Raw genomic sequence first — 21555 nt, forward strand, 5'->3', positions numbered from 1 at the left:
CCTTAAAACATAATTAGTAGCAGGAGTACCACACTTTCTGGGCAGTTATTCTGTGGCATTCCATTCGGGTTAGTTCAGGAGGCTTAACTTATAACTCTTGGTTTATAGAAAGGAGGGAAATTATTTTACTTTAGCTTATGCTTGGGATGTTTTCATTTTAACAAAAAGCTGGCTATGGAAAGGTCTGGATGGTAGTTTTTCCTGAGTAAAGATTGGAGGGAAAGGGTTTTTTTCAGTTTGGGGTCTCTGTTGACAAGTAGTGTGGCTGCTTCATTTAGGGGAATTTTTCATGTGAATAGCACAGACATCAGTGTCATATGGTTTAGAGGATGTAAGATTGGTGCCAGGTGACTGCGGTGGGTCTGAACTCATGTGGCCTCTGGTTCTCACTCTATAGCTCCAGCTTGCTCAGCTGACCACATCCCAGACCCTGAATGACCCTTGTTACAGTATGCCTTTGTGTACCAGATGCAATATTGCTTTTAGATTTTGTGTGTGGGGAAGGAGACTTGGGTTTAAACTCAGGTCCTCGAACTTGCTAAGCAGGCGCTCTCCCACTTGAGCGCCCTGCAAAATTACTTTTCTTTCTGACGAGGTGTCCCTCCTTGTTGTCTCTGATTTCTCAAGAGTTCATTTTTTAACCTGTTTCAGTTACTGTCTTCAAGGACTGTCTGGGGATCTTTGGCTCCTTGTATGTACCTGAGTGTTATGTGCTGAAAACTGATGAAAGGCATGAGGAGGACAGGCTGTGCTATGGCATTATTGTTAAGAATCCACCATTTCTTGGGGGAGGGGGGTGTCTCTCTTTTCTTTCTTAGTTTCCTGAGAGTGGAATCTTCCAATCTCTTTCTGCCTTGGTGTACATCTTGGCTGTTTGTGTTCTCACAGTTGAGTAGAGGGTAGAGGGAATGCATGTATCTGGGACCCACCAGTTGGTGCATAGTTTTTGTTCTAGTTTTTCAGTTTAGCTCTTGAATCTTCATGATCTTAGAAATTAACCCTTCCAGAGAATAACCTTGGGAATGCTCCTGCTTGGGAAGAGACTTGGGGTGTCTGTTCTTTAAATAGACTTTCAACCCATTCTGCTGTTTGGGGCCTCACCCGGCCCTTGTCCTCAGAGTGGTCTGGTGGTGGCTCTGAGGTCTGTGGCCTAGATTGACATACATCATACCTCTCAGTGCTCACCTTTCTGCTCTGCTCAGTCTTCTCCTTGGCAGTCTGTTCTTTCAGAAGTCTGGTTCTTGCCTGTGTTGTCTTTCTCCTTTGGTTTCTTTGTAATCCCCTTACTGCTGCTTTAATGACATTTCAGAAGGGAGTGGAAGCGAATGAGTGTTCATCTGCTCTGCTTAATAGAAAGTGCACACAAATTCTCTAATGAGCAGTTGGGAGGATAAAACCTCTATGGCTATAAATTTATCTTGTTTTACAGCATTTGGGGTTCAGCTGTTCATGAAAAGTAATTTAAATAAAAGGGTCATGCTGGAGAGCAGTTGTTTATATTCTCATAATATTTCAACTAGTAAAAGGGGAGATCAGAGACAAGAAAGATGAATAAAAGACTTGCTGTCTGCACATCTGAGGTCTGTGGATGGCTGGGTGGTGGAAGGTTCCAGTGGAAGGTTCCGGTGGAATGACCTTTTCTAGAATTGTATGTTGAGTCTAGATCTCATAGTGTTACAAGTGTCAAGTGTTGGTTCAGTGCATGGGCTTCAAAATTGTACAGACCAGGGTTTGAATTCCTTCCTGCTGTGCCATGTAGGGTTCTTGAGCAAACAGTTGAAAGAATGCATTTGAACCCCTAAAAAGGGGGATATTAGGAATGAATGAATTAATCATACAAGTGTACAGCCTAGAGTGACCACTGAGTTACATGTTTTATTCACTGTGGTGCATTCTAGGTCTCCTTTTGTATGTGGCATTATTATTTACTATGTGTGGGAACCACATTGCCTGGTCTTTGCCACCATAACTTGTCCCTTCTTGGAGAAGACTCACTTGCTCATCTTTTAGCTCTGGGACATACTAAGGCCTGGATTAGGGGGAGAGGAGGTAGGAGGAGCATCATAATTGACCCTAGGTCTGTGCAACTCCTGAGTCTGTCTTAACATCTTCACTCCACAGTATATTTCTTATTGTTAATGCTTGTCTCCCGGTAGATCCATTACAGACAATTAGATGGATGGCTCTAAATGTCTTCTGAAGACCCTGGGTGACCTTGGGTTCCATGTTCCAACCATTTGTAATTACCATCATATAGTCATGTGAAATAGTCCACATTTTAAGAAAATACCACTAGAGGTTTTTTTGGAGGGGAGTGGTGGTGGTACTGGGATTTGAACTCAACTTCATGCTTGCTAGGCAGGTGGTCTACTGCTTGAGCCATCCCTTCAGCCCTAGAGAATATTTTTGAAGGACATATTGGACAGGTGTTTTGGAGCTTGGAAACAGATCTCTGGATTTGCTGTTACCATATCCTGAAGAGTTAAGGTGAGCAGTAAAGATGTCTCTTGAGCAGTGGGTATGGCTGCTGGTCATGGCAGATACATATCATCAGACAATAGTAATAAAGTGCTTTACTTTAAATGGAAGAGATAGATGAAGGAAGAGAAGATGCCAATGTTCCATTTTATCTTAGAGAGTTGGTGGGCAACCTAAAGAGAACATAGGTTCTCAAATTTGTCCTGATTCTGTTTCTGTCTGCCCTGCTCTGGCCTCTTCCACTACAAATGTTCTAGCCCTTCCCCCATTCTTTCCTCCATGCATATTTATATGTGGGTATACACATGTGTTAGATAAAATCTGGATATTGTTGTATAGCCTATTCCCCTACTTAGACTGTGAATGTTTTTCCCCCTCCCCCTGTAACTATTCCATTAACCTTTAACAGTATTCCCTTCTGACTGGGTTAAATAAATTATGAAGAGAGCCATGTGCTTAAATACTGCATTAGTCATTTAAAAGTCATGGCTTCTAAAGTTTGGGACTGCATTCTTTGTAAAGAAGGTTCTTTGATAACTTAACCTATTTTAAGATGCAGAACATTATCACTGGCTGGGAATTGGATTATCTTTCTACTAGTGTACATGCTTTTGCAATAAGCCTTTAGATGGCAGCATCTCTCACCGTAAGCCATATTTTGAACAGAATTTCTCAAATGTGTAAGATGTCTGAGGATGCGAGTCCACCTGCATCACCCCTTCACTGTGAGGATGGAGCTGAGGCCCCAGGATGGTCAGGGCAGTGACTCAGGCTGTACAGGGAGCAAGAGTTGTAGATCTGCAGGAACTCTTTCTGCCTCCTCCTCTTACTGATGCAAATTGTTTCTCTCTCTTCAGCCTTGTTAAAACTCTAACAAGGTCAAGTGCATGTTTCTGGATCACAATGGAATGTGATATTTGGAAGAAGCAGACCAGAATAGTCGTTTTGTGTTTTAAGTGGTTCTATTTAGATATAATTTATGTACCATACTATTCACCTGTTTAAAGTATTCAGCTCAGGAGGATACTTAGTATACTTTGTATACAAAGGATTGCTACCAATGTTACAGTTTTAGAACATTTTGTTACTCCCCAAAGAATGTCTTTAGTCATTGCCCCACAAACCTGCATGTCCTCATCCCTAGCAACCACTTTGTTTCTGTAGGTATGTCTATTCTGGATGCTACATAATGAATGGAATCATATAGTATGTGGTCTTTTGTGACTGACTTCTTTTAGTTAGCATGGTGTTTTCAAGTTTAATTCATGCCGTAGCATGAATTGATGTTTCATTTCTTTTTATTTCCCAGTAATGTTCCAGTGTGTGGCTATACCATGTCTTGCTTTCATTGGTTGATAGAACTTTGGTTATTATGATAACGCTACCGTGAACATATGTGTACAAGTTTGTATGAAGATATATTCACATAGGAGTGGAATTGATGGGTCATATGAAAACTCTGTTGTGAGCAGCTGCTAAACTGTTTTCCAACATGGCTGTACCTTTGTCCCGTCTGAGGATCAGCGAATGAGGGCTCCATCCAGTTTCATTAAGAATTCCAGATTTTCTGATAGGTTGGGGTTGGGAAAGTAGATAAGGCTCTCGCAATGCCAGACTGGCTGCCGCACCCATTTGAAGGCAGCTGCTTTGGCTGCCAAGAAAGCAGTGAGCCCGTGCAATTATCATATATCACCAGCCTGATAAGATGCCTGTGTTCAATGGCTGCTCAGTGTGCGGATACTATAGGCCAGCTGTTTGTAATCCTTGCCTCCTGACTTTGGAGATACCAAGCAACCAAACCATCTTTATCCCAGGTAGAGGAAAATTGTGTTAAAAAAACAAAACAACCCTTTACCACAAGCTGACCAGGTTTGAACATGTCATAGTCATCTATTTGACACACAGAAAACAGCTGTGGAGACTTCACAGCAGAAGAGCAGCTTTTGTTTCTGTCAGTTTACATTCTTCAAACTGAGCTTACCCTTCTCTGCTTTCACAGCAAGGACTGCACATTCTGTGTCTTACTCTGAACTGACTGTGTTCAAGGGAGGGAAAGGGTCTGGCTCATCCTTTAAGCATATTTGCCTCCTGGTAAGGACACATGCTCTATATTCTGAAGCTTTGTTTGCATCTGGAAAAAATTAGCCACACTCAGATCTTTCCTACTGCAGGTCCCGTCAGGAAGCCCAAGTATGTGGAAAGCCCCCGGGTGCCTGGAGATGCAGTTATAGTCCCATTCAGAGACGTGCCCAAGCCCACAGAGCCCAGTGAGAATGGTAAGAATGTCTTCAGTGATTTCCCCCTTCTCCCCAAAAGACTGTACCTAATAGCACTCTCCGTGGCTGTGTGAAACTTGAGTGCCCCTTGCTGGAATGCTGTACTGAATTGAATGGATTTGGGAGGTTTTGTCCCTGGGGCAGTTTACAGAGACCTGTTTAGCTAATGTGAATTCTCGGAATAACATAGACTGAGTTCGGAACACTCGAGTGGGTGTGTATGCATTGTTTAAGGGCTGGGTCTTATTTCCTGTGAATTCTGACCTACCTGAGCTTGGAGGACAGGAGAAGTCAGCCTGTGCACTACAAGATATTGTTTTGTTTTTAACGCTTTACCATTTCAGATTATTCCACAATGGGCTTTGGCTGAAAAGCTGAAACTTTAAATAGACAAAGCTTATAATTAGCTTTTTATCAGAGCATTTGGTAACTTTTGAAAGCCCTTTTAATAAACATCTAGTTTTTCATAGGGGGCTTGAAGTAGGAACCCCCAAAAAATCCAAATTGAAGGCTTTTCATAGACACTATATATATATTTTGTTTTGTTTATAGTCTAAATCCTATAATAAGTATAACAGACACTGTATGCTTGTAGCATTAAGTAGATGCATTAACAGTTTTTTTATTTTTAGAAAAATCAATTCAAGAATTTACTTGATTGTTCTTTTCTTGGAGGGGGTACCCTACTCACAACTCTGTTGCTTCTAACTTGGGTATTTTGAACTTGTACACTGTTTTCTTGTAGAAAGGAAGTTAAAACTCTTGGCTTATATATTGAAGTTCAATTTGCCCTCAGTGTGGACACATTTATTTAGTAATACTGAAAGATTGCTTAGGGAAGAAAATATATCTGTGTTTCCACTTTGGAATACTGGGTGCCCTCCTTTTTCTCACTGGCGGGGCGCAGGGGAAAGAACACCTGTATGTTGTAACTATTGTGTGTGCATAAGTAGGACATGGTAGGAAAGTGGAATGGATTGGTGGTGAAAATACAGCAAAAAATGATGTGGGCAATGGCAGAAGCAGAGCTCAGGACATTTGGGGTAGTGGAGGAGGAGATGGTATGGGGCATGCAACACAGGCAAGACGTGCTGTTGCAAGTGTCCTGACACGAGAAAATCCACCTTTGTCCTTTTTGGTGAGGCACCCAGTTGTGTGGTTGAAGAGGTGTGTACTGAGGATTTGGGCTGAGTGGAGCAAGACATTGGGGAAGGAGTGGTGAAGATAGAGAATCCATCATGGTGTCTGATTAGAACAGCTGTCAGCTGATACAGGAGGTCTCTGTTGGTTGTGAATTCACATATGCAGGTGACCTTTCCCATTCTGTAGGCTGAGGAAAACAAAAATCAATTCCTTTGAAGTTTCAGTCATAGAATTTACAAAGCTGTCTGTCCAGTTCAGATTAAGCCTGCCACCTACTTACCCTCACTCACCAAAGACTTTGTAGTCTTAGCTGTATTTTGGTATTTTGACTGGACTAAACACCACTGAGGGAGGATTAGTGGGGTTCTGCGTAGGGTTCTCCTGATGTGAGAGTGGGAAAAAGATTTAGAATTTTTACTGGGCTAAGAAAGGAGGTTATAAATAGTTCCCATTGTCAACATTTCTGCTCTTGCCTGAGGCAGAATTGGCCATCTTTCTTGGCAAGAAGAGGTGTGCTTGTCTCTGGCTGTGGGCCGAGCTAAATTCAAGAGCAGCCATCGGTCCTGCTGGAGTGGCCAAATTTTGCACATGTTTTCACTCACTCCTGAGCTCTCTGATTCGGCTTCATCAGGCTCCATGGGGACCAAAATTATGACATACACAGGCTGCAAAAACAGGATCGGAAGTTTCCAACTCAGCTAAAATTAAGAAACAGGGTATGTTTTCACTTTTTTAAGGTATGAGACTCGGTTTGGTTCATGTTTGTGGGCACCTGGTCACCTGTAGAGATAGCCACAGTGTAGTACAAGACGCAGCAGAGTTATTCTGTTGGTTGATGAAGAGGTAGTTGCCCAACAAAATTGAACCTGACAATTAGCAATGGGTGATATGTTATGTAATCCTCATGGAATCTTTTAAATTTCAATGGAGTTAATTAAAACTGTCATACTAAAGTGTAAGTTTTATATCCAGGTCATTGAACCTAAAGGAGAGATTTGAGCTAACCAAAACTAAGTTTGAGTAAAAAACCATGCATGTACAGGCACATAATGGGAAAACTCTAATTCCTGGGTTTTGATACCAAAATTGTCACTTAAGTTTCACTTTAAAATGTGATCTTCTCCCCATACTTCCTTTGGGATTTTTACGTATATCTCTGTGACCACCTTTGGGTGCTGTCAATAATAGCATGTCAGTGTTCACTAGACTAAGAGTCTATTCAAGCAACTCCTTGTCAGATGCCTTTGAAATTTCATGTAGACTCATGAAATATCAAGTTATTCCTAAATGTTTGCAATACTCTTTTCAGGTTATGCTGCCTCACTTTTGGTTTGGCGGTTGTGAAGCTCCATCAATTCCTAATTCTTAGCTCTTGATTTGAAATTTAAACCAAGTAACAGAAAAACAGTGAGCATGTACAATTTGTAAGTAATTTTATTGGTGTGTATTTTAGCCATTTGGGAATTAGATTCAATCAGATGAATCTTTTTTCTTTAATAAGTAAAGAACCTTTTATTAAAGATTGTATTCACTTTAGGAAGAGGCATTCTACCTTATCAGTACTTTAAAATATATTTTTTTAAATTTTATTTTATTCATATGTGCTAAAATATTTTTGAAACATAGCATTTTCTAGTTTGAAAGAAAAGATTAGTGCATATTCTTTCTTTAAAATAGTTCTAATAAGCGGTATGTCACATAGAATAGGTTCTTTATAAATAAGCTTCCTGTTACTCACCCAGTATATTTCCCCTAAACAATACTACTGCCTTATGGGGGAAGAAAACCCAAACAAATTAGAGAGTGTTATTAAATTATAATAGGACTTACAGATTTATTTCTTTGAATTAGGGACAACCATAGTTCACTTAGGTTTCCTTTAATATATCATTAATAACTTGAGCAAGCTCAGATAGGGAGGGGTGCGAAAGTTTTTAGTCTCATGAGTCATTGCTCAGTGAAGATCAATCTCCAAATATGATGAAACTTTTTTTCTGGCAGTCTGATTAGCAAATAAAACTAACATATGTGAAAGTACAGAATAATTAAGTGTAGAACTATCTTATTGGGAATTTAGATAAGTATTTTATCGATGCTTATGTCTTTGATTACTATTTCAGATATTCAAAAAGATGTAGAGAATTGAGGAGGTATCAAGAATAATGGTACCTGTCTACCGCCTACCTAGTTTTAGAAACAAAACTTAACTGTGCATTTCCCTGGATCATAGTCTCCTTCCTTTCCCAAGACATAGCCTCCATCTTTATCTTTAATTTTCAGTTTCTTAGAATGATGATACATAATTCAACTAATGATAGAATAAAATTTAGTTAGATGAAAATATTGAAGAGGGTACGCCTTGTATATGTCCAGTGAAAGAGAGACTAGAATTAGAGGATCTATTCATTCTGTGTTTCCTTCAGTAAATATTAAGTTCTTAAGCTGTGAAAAGCAGTATGCTAGACATTATTGAGATGAGTTGTCAAGCATAGGTCTTTTCTTCACTGAGCCTTAGTGTCTGGTAGGAGATTAAAGACCTGCGTACAGAGTGACTATAATGCAAAGGAGAAGTAATGTGGACTAATCCAAGCTGTGTGATGAATTGGCAGCTTAGCAGATGAAGATTCGGAGCATGAGGGAGACTTAACTGGTGCTATGACTTAAAATTTACCTGTTGTCCTAGTCCATTGAGGCTGCTGTAACAAAAATATCACAAACAAATTACTTTGTCACATTTTCTGAGGCTGGAAAGTAAAAATCAAGGTACCTGCAGATTTCATGTGAGGCCTGGCTTCCTGGTTTATAGATAGCCATATTTTCCCTATAACTGCACATGGTGGAAAGGGACCACAAGCTCTTCCATTTTAAAGGACATGAACCCCAAATAAGAGTGGCCCTCTTATAATCTAATTGCCTCCCAAATGCTCTACATCTAATGCCAATACTTTAGGGGTTAGGATTTATGTGTTTTATTTTATTTTTTTGGTGAGACTGGGGTTTAAACTTAGGATTTAGAGTTTGCAAAGCAGGCATTCTACCACTTGAGCCACAACTCCAGTCTGGGGGGTTAGGATTTTAGCATATAAATTTGGGGGAGGGTGAACACCCAAACATTTAAATCATAACATCTAGCAAGAGAGTAGATGGAGGGTGCAGAAAAGGACTAAGATCAGGGAGAATGATAAGAAATTGAGATCAGTAGTTAAGTGAGATAATAAAGTATCAAATGAGACCAGGATCAGGAAAGAAGAGATGATAAATGAGGAAATTATTGAGGATGTAAGGGCCTGGGACCCATAAGAGACAAAGATGACTACTTGAGTCTGTGAAGACACTGGAGTACGACACTGGAGGAGAGGGGCCCAAGCATTTGGTTTGAGTTGTTTCAGTCACTGCCTTCAGGTGCTGGTGGAACATCTAAGGGAGAAGTGCTCAACAAACAATTGGGCCTTAAGGAAAAGCTCAGCATGTAGACTGGGCAGTCAGTTTTGCTTGGAGGTAAGATGACAGTGAAAGTTAGACTAGGGAAAAGATGCAGTCTTTTTTGAGAGAAGAAGACTGAGAACTGTTGGTGTTTTATTTATGAGCTGTGAATAAGAGACAGAAAAAGTGCCAGTAAGAGGGATGGGAGATGAAACCCACAAAACCACTTTGGTTTTCCTCTGTGTGTCTCTTAGGACAATTGCTACCTTCCCCCTTGCAGGACAGAGTTTGCAAGGTCAGGCATCTCTAGAAAAACCAAAAGAGGAGATATGCTGTTAAAAAAAGAAAAATGAGTGTGTTTAGTGGGGCTGTCTCAGGAAAGCTATGAGGGTAAAGGAGTTGAAGTCTTAGGTAAGTGATGAGGAAATGAACTGGTGAGTACAGACCCCTCTTGTATCCACAAGAAGTTGAGCAGACAAAGAAGTATAAGAGACCAGTTACCAGGGTGAGAATATGTGGTCATCGTTTTTATTTATTTTTAAGAAAAGAAGTTTCCTTTAACACAATTGTGGATTTAATGTAGAGATTCTCATATTTGGGATATGAACTGCTAGAGTGTCCCCGAGATCCTGTCAGAGGATTTTGAGGTCAAAACTCTTTTTTATAATATTCAAAATCAGTCTTCAGTAAATCTTCTGATGCATGGTTTTCTAGGCAGGGCAGTGGCTACACTAGTAGTCACAGCATTCTTCACTGCCCCATACTTGCATCAGAACTAATAATTCACAGAAGAATGTCCTTGACAAGGCACTGAAAATAATGAATACTCTTAAATCTTGACCCTTGAATACCTCTCTTTTTAACATTCTGTGTGATGAAGTAGGAAGTCTTGTAGAGCATTTGTGCTGCATGCTGCAGTGTGATGTTTGTCTTGAAGCACAGCCCTTGTATGATTGTTTCAATTGCAAGCTGAACTTGCTGCTTTTCAATTGGAACATCATTTTTATTTGAAATAATGACTGACAAACTATAGTTATTTAGAATTGCGTATTTGTCAAAAGGAATGAAATGAGCCTGTCACTTCAATTAAAGAAAAACACCTTACAAGATTAGCTGTCAATGCTAAAACCTGACCTTTGAGTGAAAATTAGGTTTTTGGGAAATTTGCATTTGTCACATTAAGCTTGATGGCTTCCCGAGATCTGCGGTAGTATTAATGAACATGGTATTTTGATATTGTGTTATAAAATGTGTCAACATTTTCACGATCTGCAAAACCAATATTTTCCAATTGACCTAATGCATGGTATTAAAAATCTTGCATGGGCAAAAAAATCCATTTAAAACATAAAACAGGCTGGGTGTGGTGGCTCAAGCCTCTGTCATCCTAGCTACTCAGAAGGTAGAGATTGAGAGGATCACAGTTCAATGGCAGGTCAGGCAAAAAGCCTCCAAGACCCCATTTCAACCAGTGAAAGCTGGGTTTACTAGCAATCACCTGCCATCCCAGATATTCAGAGATGCACAAGTAGGAGGACCATGGTCCAGGCTGACCAGCATAAAGGGAGACCCTACCCCTAAAATAACCAAAGCAAAAAGGGTTGGTCAAGTGGCTTAAGTGGTAGAGCACCTGCCTAGAAAGCATGAAGCCCTGAGTTCATCCTTCCAGTACTACCAAAAACAATCCTCCAAAATCAAAATATAGACTGGGGAGTATAGCACAATGGTAGAGGATAAGGCTCTGGGTTGAATCCCCAGCATGAAACAAAATAAAATCATAAAAAAGAACCAGTATACAAAAAGTTTATTGATACATGTTCAGGGTCAACCTTGAAATTTACTCTTAAGAAATTACTATTTGTAAGGTTTTGGTAATGTATCAAGAGAAGAATATCTATAATTAACTGAAAAAGTTCCTGTCTTTTCCAAGACAAATTTGTCTTATGCTACAATTGTTCATATTCTTCAACCAAAAGAATATATCCTGGGCTGGGGCAGTAGTAGACCATGTGCAAGACCCTGGGTTCAGTCCTCAGCACCAAAAAAACCAAAACCATATTCCAACAGATTGAATGAAGAAGCAGTTGTGAGAATCCAGCTGTCTTCTATTAAATCAGACAGTAAGGAGACTTATAAAAATGTAAAACAATGTCAATCTTCCTAATGTCTTAAATTGAAAGTATAACTGTTTTTATTAAAATATGTTTAACATGAAAGTTTTTACCTTGAAATGAATTAATGTGCACTTAAAAATTGTTACTTTCTAATAAGATAATAACACTAGATGTAGCCCTCATAAATCAAAGCTCATTGGGGTCCTCACTAACTTTTGAGAATGAGTCCTGAGATCAGAACTTCTCAGAAACTGCTGGCTTACAAAAGAAGAAAGGACAAGCTGGAGACCCACGGCTCACCTCCTTCATTCCTCCCCTTTCTACCTAAGAAGCCACTATTACACCCATCAATTCTTATGTGATTTGTTACTCTAAATCATACTTCCTATTTCAAGATAGGGATAGACTATCCTCTCCTCTGAAAAGCCTATCACTGCTTCATCCTGGGATTCCATTTTTCCTTCCACAACTAATGACTCATAATTAAAGATCCTGTATGTGCTCAAAAAAAAAAAAAAAAAGAAAAGAAAAAGAAAAAAAAAAAGATAATGAAAATTGAGGTGAGAAAATTGACCCAGAGTCTGAAAGTTACCTAGACATGAGGTGATAGGGACTTAGAGCTAAGTGGCAGTATGAGTGAAATGGGAGATACTTTGAAAGAAGAAATAAATACTATTTTTGAAAACCTAAGGAGAGGGGAATGGTGATGGCTAAGAAGGAGTAGCTAGAAAGAAATGGAAAATGCTTGTGAAGAACAGTCAAGTAAGACAAGAGGTTAAGGAAGAGGCAGGTCATGGATAGATTGAAACTAGAATCAGGAAAAGGAGCTCAATGTCAAATCCAGGGCCTGGCTTATTTAATAGACTTGATTCACAAGCACTACTTGGAAACTTAGAAACAGTTGCTCAAGGTCATGTAGCTAGTGAATGACCCAACATTGTCCACAATGCCTAATACTGTAGAGTGTAAGGAGGATGACAGTGAAAAAGAGGCTCCTCTTTATGGGATGACCATCGATGACCTCCATGGCTCTAACAGAATCTGACCTTTAAGAAGAAGGAATGTTGAGATGGGAAATGAAGCAGTGAATGCAGGTCAAATTGAGAAGGGTTAGTAAAAGGGAGGGAATTTGTTATCTTAGAATAGTGAGTTCATAAAAAGATATTGGGACCAGAAAAATTATAAATGACTCTATTTTTAAATAAAAGAAATACAGGCACATTTGAAAACACATTAACTTGTAAAAACAGAAAATGATATAATAGTGTGGGTTCTTAGTGTAAAAGCTAGGTATAACCCAACTTTATAGCATCTTATGGTTTATAAGGTGTTTCTTATACACTATTGGTTTTGAGTCTTATAACCTATAGGAAGTGGGTATGGCCACTTCACTGAGGAGGAAGTTGAGATTCAGAGAGAGGTTTAACACTGGAAGAGGTCTAGAATTGCTTTAGCATGGAAAATACCCCATCTTCTGAAATAGTATGGAAAGATGGGAGGAGTAACATAAAAGACACCAATGATCTGAAGTAATGATGGCAGTAACTGAGGATCTGGTCTAATTTTGGACTGCTCCTTAGTGTTTGTGTCCCATAGTTTAACAGGGTATGAAGAACTAAAAGGAAGTAGTCAAGAAGTGATCCCTTTGCCTTTCCACATGGGTTGACCTTCCACAATGATGTAATACTGAGGATTCCATGACAATGTTACACAGGAAAGAATATCACTCCCCATTTTCCTAGTGAATTCCTAGGAAGCAGAAGACCAGTTATTCTCTCATTCCAAATATTGCCATCATAAGTTCTTTGGTTATTTACATCTGTGAGCTATAAAGTGAAATGAGTTCTTTCTTCTTTCTAGTCCTCATCCCATTGATACTGGGTAAGAGGTATGCCTAATACTGGTGAGTGAATTAATAATAATTACAAATGAAAATAGACTCTCCATTTAGAACTGCCCATTAGGTTTGGTTCAGAGGACTATAGTTTAAAGATCGTCTGGCTGTTCAAATCACAGTATTTGGTGACGACTGTGGAAGTAAAGATGTATTTCCATTTCATAGAAGAATGTGTCCACATGAGTTCCCAAGTATCTCATCTCTCTGAATGGCACGATCACTCTTCACCCTGGGATCCTTCCACCAGAATGAGAAGTTCAATTAGAGAAGGCTCTGTGCAGTAGGGAAAGATAGATACGATGGTTAGATATGAATTAAGGAACTGTTGTTAGATTATGGATTAAGGACTGAAGCAAACCTTTTAAGGAGAAGGTCCCTAGGATGACATCTTAGAAAAGAGAATAATATGAAAAGATAGTCAAGAAGTCTCTGGAAGAAATAAAATTGTGGTGGCTTAATGGACGCAGAGCAAACTGAAGAAAACCTGTCCATTTATCCTGAACCCCAGTAAGGTTTTAAAACTTTGGTAATAGCAAAGTCCAGGTTGAATAGCTAAGGGAATAGTTAATCATGAATTTTGATGTCTCTTTTCAACTTAGCCATTAAACCTTGAATTGCCATTGCTCCCCAACTCTTCTGAAGTGAGGAGATTTGGATGACTAGCTGTTTTTAGATTTTATTTTTAAATGATGACTTTGAGAACTTAGGGTATCTGTGTTCAGGCACAGTGTGGAGGGGACAGTTGCTCTGCTGGAGGTGGTGTTTGTAGGTCCTACACAGGATCCAGTGCTTTCAAATGAGTCTCAAGTCATAGTCCATGGCTTTGTTTGGCGTAAATTTTGTGGCAGCCAAGCCTATGTGTGTGCAGCTGTGCTCTGGCTCCACAGCAGCTGCCAAATGGAAGTAGTTTCTGGCTCTTTCCCCAGAGTGTTTCAGGTTGAACCAGAAGCTAGACTTTCTGGGGCACAGTCAGAGTCAAGCAGCAGTATGGAGATTGTTTCAAAAGGAAAGAGGGTCAGGGAGTAGAAAAACTGCTGAGGTCTGCCCCCTCACCCACTTTTTTTCTCTCCATCTGCACCTTGTTCCCTCCCTCTAGTCCAGTTGCCATCTAAGATAAAGCCACTGCCCTGCCTGAGCCCTGGAGCACAAGAAGGTGGAGGGCGGGGAGAAGGGATCCTTTTCAGGTTCAGCCCTTGGGTGTGCCTGGATTTTGTTGATTTGGCTTGGTTTCCCGAATGCCCATCTACCTGAGAATCTTGACTGTGGTTTGAGGTCTGTGTGGGAAGGGATCATTCGGAGAGCAGTGTTCGGGTCTGGTCCACCCACCCTTTGGTGACTCCCTTCCCTTGGGTTGGCATGGGGCAACTGGTCCTTCATTTTACGAGTTTAACTCAAATGATCGGGACACAACCGGGCTCTCTAGACACAGGACAAGCAAGCCTTGGTTACCTTATCCCTGCAGTTCTCCAGAGTGAATAAAAAAAAATCCAAGCTGCAAATAGCTCTTCTTTATACCCCCCAAAGTTGAGAACAAGCAAGTGATGGTATATGGGGGGTGGCAAGGGTTTCTCTCATAGCTGCCATCCTGGGTGCATGACTTATAAAATCTCCTTTGTGAGTGAGGATAATACAGATGGTCTTCTCAGAAGCTCTGCTTATTTTGATTTTTGTATTTCTTACAAAAGACAACATTGAACTTTGTCGGTGGGGCTGTAGTTCAACAGAACATCACCGTGGTATTCTTTCCTCATTTTTCTAAAACCTTTACCCATTATCTGCAGATTTCTACATTAGGGAAAATAGATTTGTGTATGTATGGGTCTAGGTGTCTAGACAATTAACCAAAAAAGGCAAAGCATTCAGTGACAATACTACAGGTTGCATTTTTCTCCTTTTATTTATTATTATATTATTGTTGTACTGGGGGTACATTGAAACATTAACAATAGTTCTTGCAATATATCATGGTTGAATTCACCCCTCCTTTATGCCCTCTGTGGGTTGCATATTGTTCTTAAGTTCCAGATTCTATAAGCACAGTTTGCTTTTGTACATTATTTTATCCCAATAAATGCTTATTTAAAAATGTAAAAGATTTTAAAATGTAAATGAGAGAGAAATTTTGATATTTTGTCAGCCGTAATTAAGTACCCTTAGGAAGCAACATTCACCTCCACCTCAACATTTAAATCAAATCCCAACAATAAAATTCTCTAACATCCAAAAAGCAAAATGGCCAACCTCAGGGAGACCCCAAGAAAGGCCAGTCTTCCCAGCATTACCTGTGGAGCATTCTGAGAACACAGGCTGTTTTTTCTATACCTTGGTATGGATGTGTTACTAAATCCTGTCTCACAGGACGTGTTTCAGTGGGATTTTAAATCTTTGTTTCAGTGTAGATTCTCAATGATTGGTGTTTGCATTAGAATCCTGGTTTTGACTTTCACAGCAAGTTTTCCACTGGTCCTCCTGCCTGTCTTGTTTAATGGGAACTTGGATTTCAGTTTACCCCAACATCTAAATAGCCTTGGTCACTGAGTTTTTTCAACTTCCTCTGGCATTAGTGGCCTCCTTGTGCTCTTTAAGAGTAAGATAAAGGGAAAGTTTTCTTACCCAAATGAGTGTCTGAAATACATATTTTTCATTTAACATGGGAATAGGAATTGCTGTCATATAACAAACACTGGGCTCTTTTGGTTCAGGCCAGATGTTTCACCCTTTGCACTTGAAGTTTCTCTGTTACTGTTTTCTTAACCTGTCACAGCAACTTAATTAGAATGTACTGCTAGAGGACAGGCAGCATTGTCAAACTTGGTACATTTTATAAAAACACACAAAAGCTCCAGACAAGCAACTGTAGCGAGACTCATCCAGATGCAATGCTGAAATTCCCCAGAGAGGAATCTTCACTGTTTTCTTTCTTTGTTCCAGAAGCAAAGGCCGATAATGAATCGAGCTGTTCTCCGGCAGCTCAAGAACTGTTGACAAGGCTGGGATTTTTACTGGGAGAAGGGATCCCAAGTGCCACACACATAACCATTGAAGACAAAAATGAAACCATGGTAATGCTCAAGGACGACACTTGCATTTTATACTTGCTCAGGGGATGAATGAAGTGATATGAAATGATAACCATCCCTCTGCCCCTATCAGTGGAGAAGTCATTGAAGTTTATTGCAAGAGTTTGTTTCTGGGGTTTTTGTTTTTGTTTTTGTTCTTTTGTTTTTTTCAGTGTATATGGGGAGGGGAAAAAGCAGAAAGGAGCAAACTTAAGAAAACGTCCACATTCACTTTCTAGTCATACCTGGAGAATAGTGGCTACATGGATTAAAGTGGCTAAAAGAATTATTTTGTAATGATACGCTTTTATCTTTATAGCTCCATTTTTTTCTCATTTGGTGTATACTTTCCTGTGATTTTTTTTTTTTTTTTTAGTTGTTGGGATTTTGGGGGTGGGGGTGTCAGTGGGGTGAGGGAAAGATTTATATGAGATGAGGCAGAGACAAAATGAGATGAGATCTGATAGTTCCTCTACTGGGAAGGTACTCCCCTATTCAAGGGAGTAGCAGCCAGTAACCCCTGCCACCTCTGAGGTGTGTGGATAATGATGAGGAGTGGGAGCTTCTGCCCCCTGCCAGGGTCTCTGAGTGAAGGTATCATGGGTTGATTGAGACTGCAGTGGTCACCAGTCTCCTTCTCTAAATGCAGAGCCCATAAATCTTTAGGAATTGAATCAGGCTGCTGTGTTCATGAAACATTACAAAAACAGAGTCCCCAGGTTTTCCATGCAGAGGTCAAGTAACCCATTTATCTTCTGTAGACTTTAAATAAGAGGAAGTGTGCCTGTTTGCCATTTCTGTTTTACAAATGTGCATTCCCACTAAGTTATTGCTAAGTCTGCACTTAGCAAGAAAGAAAGTCACAAAAGAAAGAAACAGAACAAAGATACTTCTCTTACAGCATTTGGAGGACTAGATAGATAGATAGATACCCACATATCTATATCCATTCTCTCCCTAGAGTTGAAAAACTGCTTTTCGTTTTTACTGTTTTTAGTTTTATTGTTTTAGTATCAAAAACAAAGCATGTGTTGAAGCGTCCTGTGTAAGCCATGCTAACTCCTCCTTCCGTTCGTCTTGCAGTGCACAGCTCTGAGCCAAGGCATCAGTCCTTGCTCCACACTAACAAGCAGCACCGCATCTCCTAGCACCGATAGCCCCTGCTCAACCTTGAATAGCTGTGTCAGCAAGACGGCAGCCAACAAAAGTCCTTGTGAGACCATTAGCAGCCCTAGTTCCACCCTGGAAAGCAAGGACAGTGGAATTATAGGTAAGAAGCACACTGCTCGGTAATGTAATGTCTCGATGCACATCAGCCAGAGCACTCACCAGACACTTCTTAAGAGGGGTTTAGCATGGTCTGTGAAGGTCAGTCTGCCAGGGCCTGCCCTGTTCTTTGTTGACAGCAATGGGGCTATGTGCAGCGGAGAGAATGAAGCACCAGCTTTCATGTTCGTTGATTTTATTTTATAACACTGGGCTCACATAGTAAGAAAAATTTCCAGATTGAACCTTGCCTGTGAAGTTACAAAAATCCTCCCTCCTTACCAGTCAATTCCATTTGTTGGTCACCAGATCTCCCTAGAGCAAATAGCAGCACAGTGAAAGCCATGCATATGAAGAAGTATTCTCAGTACGATTTCAGGGTCACTTATTTCCCTGGCACAGGTCAGGCGTATGTTTTCTGTTGTTTCTTATTTGGGATCTGACCAAACCAATTTTCTACAGAAACCTTTCCTGAGCCCCACGTGATACCATGCAATAGGTATGGTTCTTCCAAGGTCAAGAGACAGGTTCTTGGTGGCTTGAGCAACATCTAATTGACATCTTTGCATACTTCTTTCCTTCTCTAGAAATTAAGAAAACTAATTCAGTAGGTTTTAGACTCAGGTGTGGATTAGAATCGCTCAGGGAGTTTAAAAGTCCCATCCCAGACAGATTGCTGTATAATTCTGTAGGTGGACTCAGGTGTGTCTGTAACTTAGGTCTTCAGCTTTGGTGCCTTTCAAATGGAAAACTGGTGGGATCCTGGAGGGGACTGCTGTGTTCTTCTTCTGCTCTGTGATTGTATTTTGATTTCAAAGTGGAGCTCTTCTGAACAATAATGCCTTCCCTTTTGGTGGGTTGTGTACATATGTTGAGGGCTATTTGTGTTTTATTATTTATCAAACTCCCACATCGATATAAAATCTAATGGAATGGAATGATATTTCAGCTCCTTATTTTCTTACGTCACTGCAATTTCTTTCAAGTGTAATTTGAAAGACCAAGCGGCAGATTCATCTAGTTCGGACTTTGAAGATTGCCCCCAATTGCCCATAAGCATTCTGGGATCAGTCTATGGACTTTCTGTGTAGACCTCTCTATAGCTTAGTAAGGTACCCCTCAGCTTAGAATAGAGGCCTCTTCTCTATTTTCACTGGTATCACCCTTCAGTGGGTTTTTATTTCCTTTTGTCATAATTACTTTATCAAGCTACAACTTACATACCATAATATTCACTCATTTAAACTATTGAATGGTTTTTAGTATATTCAAAATGGTGCACCCATCACTACAATATGATATTAGAGCATTTTTATGACCCCCTAAAGAAACATTGCACCTGTTAGAAGTCTTCATTTCCTCCAAGCTCCCCAGGCCTACTCAGGCGGCCTCCTTTCTGTCTCTACAGGTTAGCTGATTCTAGACATTTCCTATGAATGGTTGGAGAGTCTCTTGTAGCAAATCCAAATCCTTTTCATTTACCTTTAAGGCCTGCCACCAAGCTTATTCAGCTGACTCCACATTCACATTTTTACCCTGCTACTTGGGCTGCTATATATAGTCTACTTCAACAAACTTTTTCCAGGGTGATTTCCTTTCTCATGCCCTATCTCTTTCTGAATTGTTCACAACTGATAGCTCTGTGGTGTGAATTCTTTGGTAACCAGGTGACTTTCTTCACAGCTTTCTTAGCCCTTGTGAAATGTCATCTCCTTCAGAGGGTTTATCTTCCTTCAAGAATTTGGCCAGTAGTACCATTTTTGGGCAGGCTTTTGTTTTCATTGTGTGTTTCTGGCATTGACATTACATACATGTGATTGTAAACAAGTCAGTTATTGTTCCGACAGTTACAACCTCTTCAGTAACAGAACCATCCATCTGCCCCCCCCCCCCCCCCCCCCCGCTGCTACTCCCCTCCACATAGACACATTAAGATACAGTGCTGAAATTTCAAAAGTTGTTTTTTGGTTTTGGTTTGTTTTTGTTGTTCTGGGAATCAAACCCAGCTTTTTGCACCTGCTAGACAAGTGTGTTCTACCATTGAGTTCTACCTACGAGTATTTAAAACTGGAAAGAAAAGGTTCCAGTTTGGCTTTCAGTATTATCTATGAGAGGTTTAGCCCTAGGAGACTCTTAACTAATACTTGATTTAATAGAGTCTACCCAGTCCTAGGATGATCTGCCTCCTCAATATTTTCCCTCAGTGTACTTATTTATTTAATTTTTTTGAGGTTCTGGGAATTGAACCCAGAGCCTTGTACATGCTAGTTGACAGGGGCCTCATTTTCCCAACTCCCTCCTGGCTTTCTATCCCAGTGGTGGAAATGAGAAATTAAGGAAAGAATTGCTGCTGCTCTCAAGTTGCACTGAAGGAGGGAACATTAGTTGTTAAAGAAAGAACTATGTAGGATTCCCAATTTAAATTGGTTTGTCACACTTTTGAATATCTGTGTTTTAAGCTCTGCCTTGATAGTAAAGTAGTACCTTTCATTGCATTGAAATTGCCCTTTGTTTCTTGGCTCAAGCCAACATGGTCCCTAACTTAGCTAACAGTGAAAAGTTGTGGAAATTGAGATGAAGGTGGGAGGAGTAAGGACGGAGTTGGTGAGTCCTTCTTTCGTGAAGGACCCCAGCTCTTGGAGTCATGAGTATCACTGCATTAGCTGTTCTCCTACAGGGTACAAGGTGGTAGGTGGATGAGAAGGAAGCAGTGTGCCACTGACAATGTGCTTCTGTTCTTTCTCCTCCATGACCTATGGAATTAGAACCTGTTGCCAAGGCACACAGGGAGGTGTGGTAGGGAGGAGAAGGAACAGAAGCAAGAATTTCCTCTTTAGGCAGACTTCAGCCACAGGTGTTTGAAGAGGTAGGAATGGTGGGCCAGAGATGGAAAGAGCTTCCTCTGCAATCAGTGCAGGGTGTACAGGCTCCGATGCCTCTTAGTGGAGCACGTATCAGTGACACACTTGCGGTTCTGTGATTGCCAGGGTTGTATGGTGTCTTTTGCCACCTGATGAACATACTTTCTTTATAAAATACAGCCTGTGATAGCAGCTTTTGGGCATCTTAAATGTTTAAGAGAGTAAAATATTCAAGAGCACCATGATCCTAGCAGGCAGAGATGAAAGTAAGGCACCCTGGCATCCTGCTTTGGAAGACCTGGCAACAGCTTGTGAAATGGGCTGGTGAGGATCTATGTTCCAAATTACATAAGTCCTGGAGTGGGGAGGATGTACCTTTCCATTTAGTTTTCCATTTTAAGTAGTTTAAGGCTTTTCATGAATAGAGCTAGAGTTGGATGGCAAAGGCTTTGGGGTGGGCTTTACAAGGCACATACAGATGCCTCAGCATTATATGCTTGGGATAGCGCTGGGCTGAAAGCAGTGTTCTTGCACGGTAGTAGCACATGTTATTCAGGGGACATTTCAGACAGTGGTAACCCATCCTTAAAAATTTCTTGGCTTCCCCTTACTATTTAAGCTGACATCTGGCATGCAGTCTATATTTAATCTAAATATTTCTGCCCAGAAGAGGCAGGGATGGGAAGCCTATGTTCCCACATGCCCAGGCAGCCTCCTCAGGGCTGCCCCAGGTGCCCTGCTTATCTTCTGCTTGGCAGAAGAAAGGGCAAGCCAGTGACCATTAAAAGAACTTAGTGGGCCCCTTCCACTCTTGCTCTGTGGAGGCCAGGGCTTAATAGACTCCTCTCATCCTCCTTTAAATTTTATTATGTTATCCAGAGGGGAGTGCCAATTTATCCTATTTCAAGAGGTTCCAGTTCCTCCAACAAAAATGTCTTTAGGAGTATAATAATTCTGTCATGTAGAAATATTATCTAAGCTGAATAGGATTAATTGAATTCTCTATGAATATCTTTTTTATTTTTCTAAGTAAAATTC

General features: G+C 40.4%; 1 protein-coding gene across 20 annotated transcripts in view; it reads left to right on the forward strand.

The window, feature by feature from the left end:
* Positions 1-21555, forward strand: part of Tanc1 (tetratricopeptide repeat, ankyrin repeat and coiled-coil containing 1) — a 259962-nt gene that overhangs the window by 146126 nt on the left and 92281 nt on the right. For 14 of the 20 annotated variants that reach the window (XM_074070867.1, XM_074070878.1, XM_074070870.1 and 11 more), the window contains 3 exons: positions 4650-4754; positions 16263-16393; positions 17474-17660. In XM_074070867.1, coding sequence (XP_073926968.1) covers positions 4650-4754; positions 16263-16393; positions 17474-17660 — 423 coding nt within the window. Of the gene's footprint in view, positions 1-4649; positions 4755-4798; positions 6614-16262; positions 16394-17473; positions 17661-21555 lie in introns of those variants that run through there. The other 6 variants (XM_074070872.1, XM_074070874.1, XM_074070875.1 and 3 more) reach the window with 4 other exon arrangements.

This window comes from Castor canadensis, chromosome 4 (assembly GCF_047511655.1).
Source record: "Castor canadensis chromosome 4, mCasCan1.hap1v2, whole genome shotgun sequence".
NCBI classification, from domain to species: domain Eukaryota; kingdom Metazoa; phylum Chordata; class Mammalia; order Rodentia; family Castoridae; genus Castor; species Castor canadensis.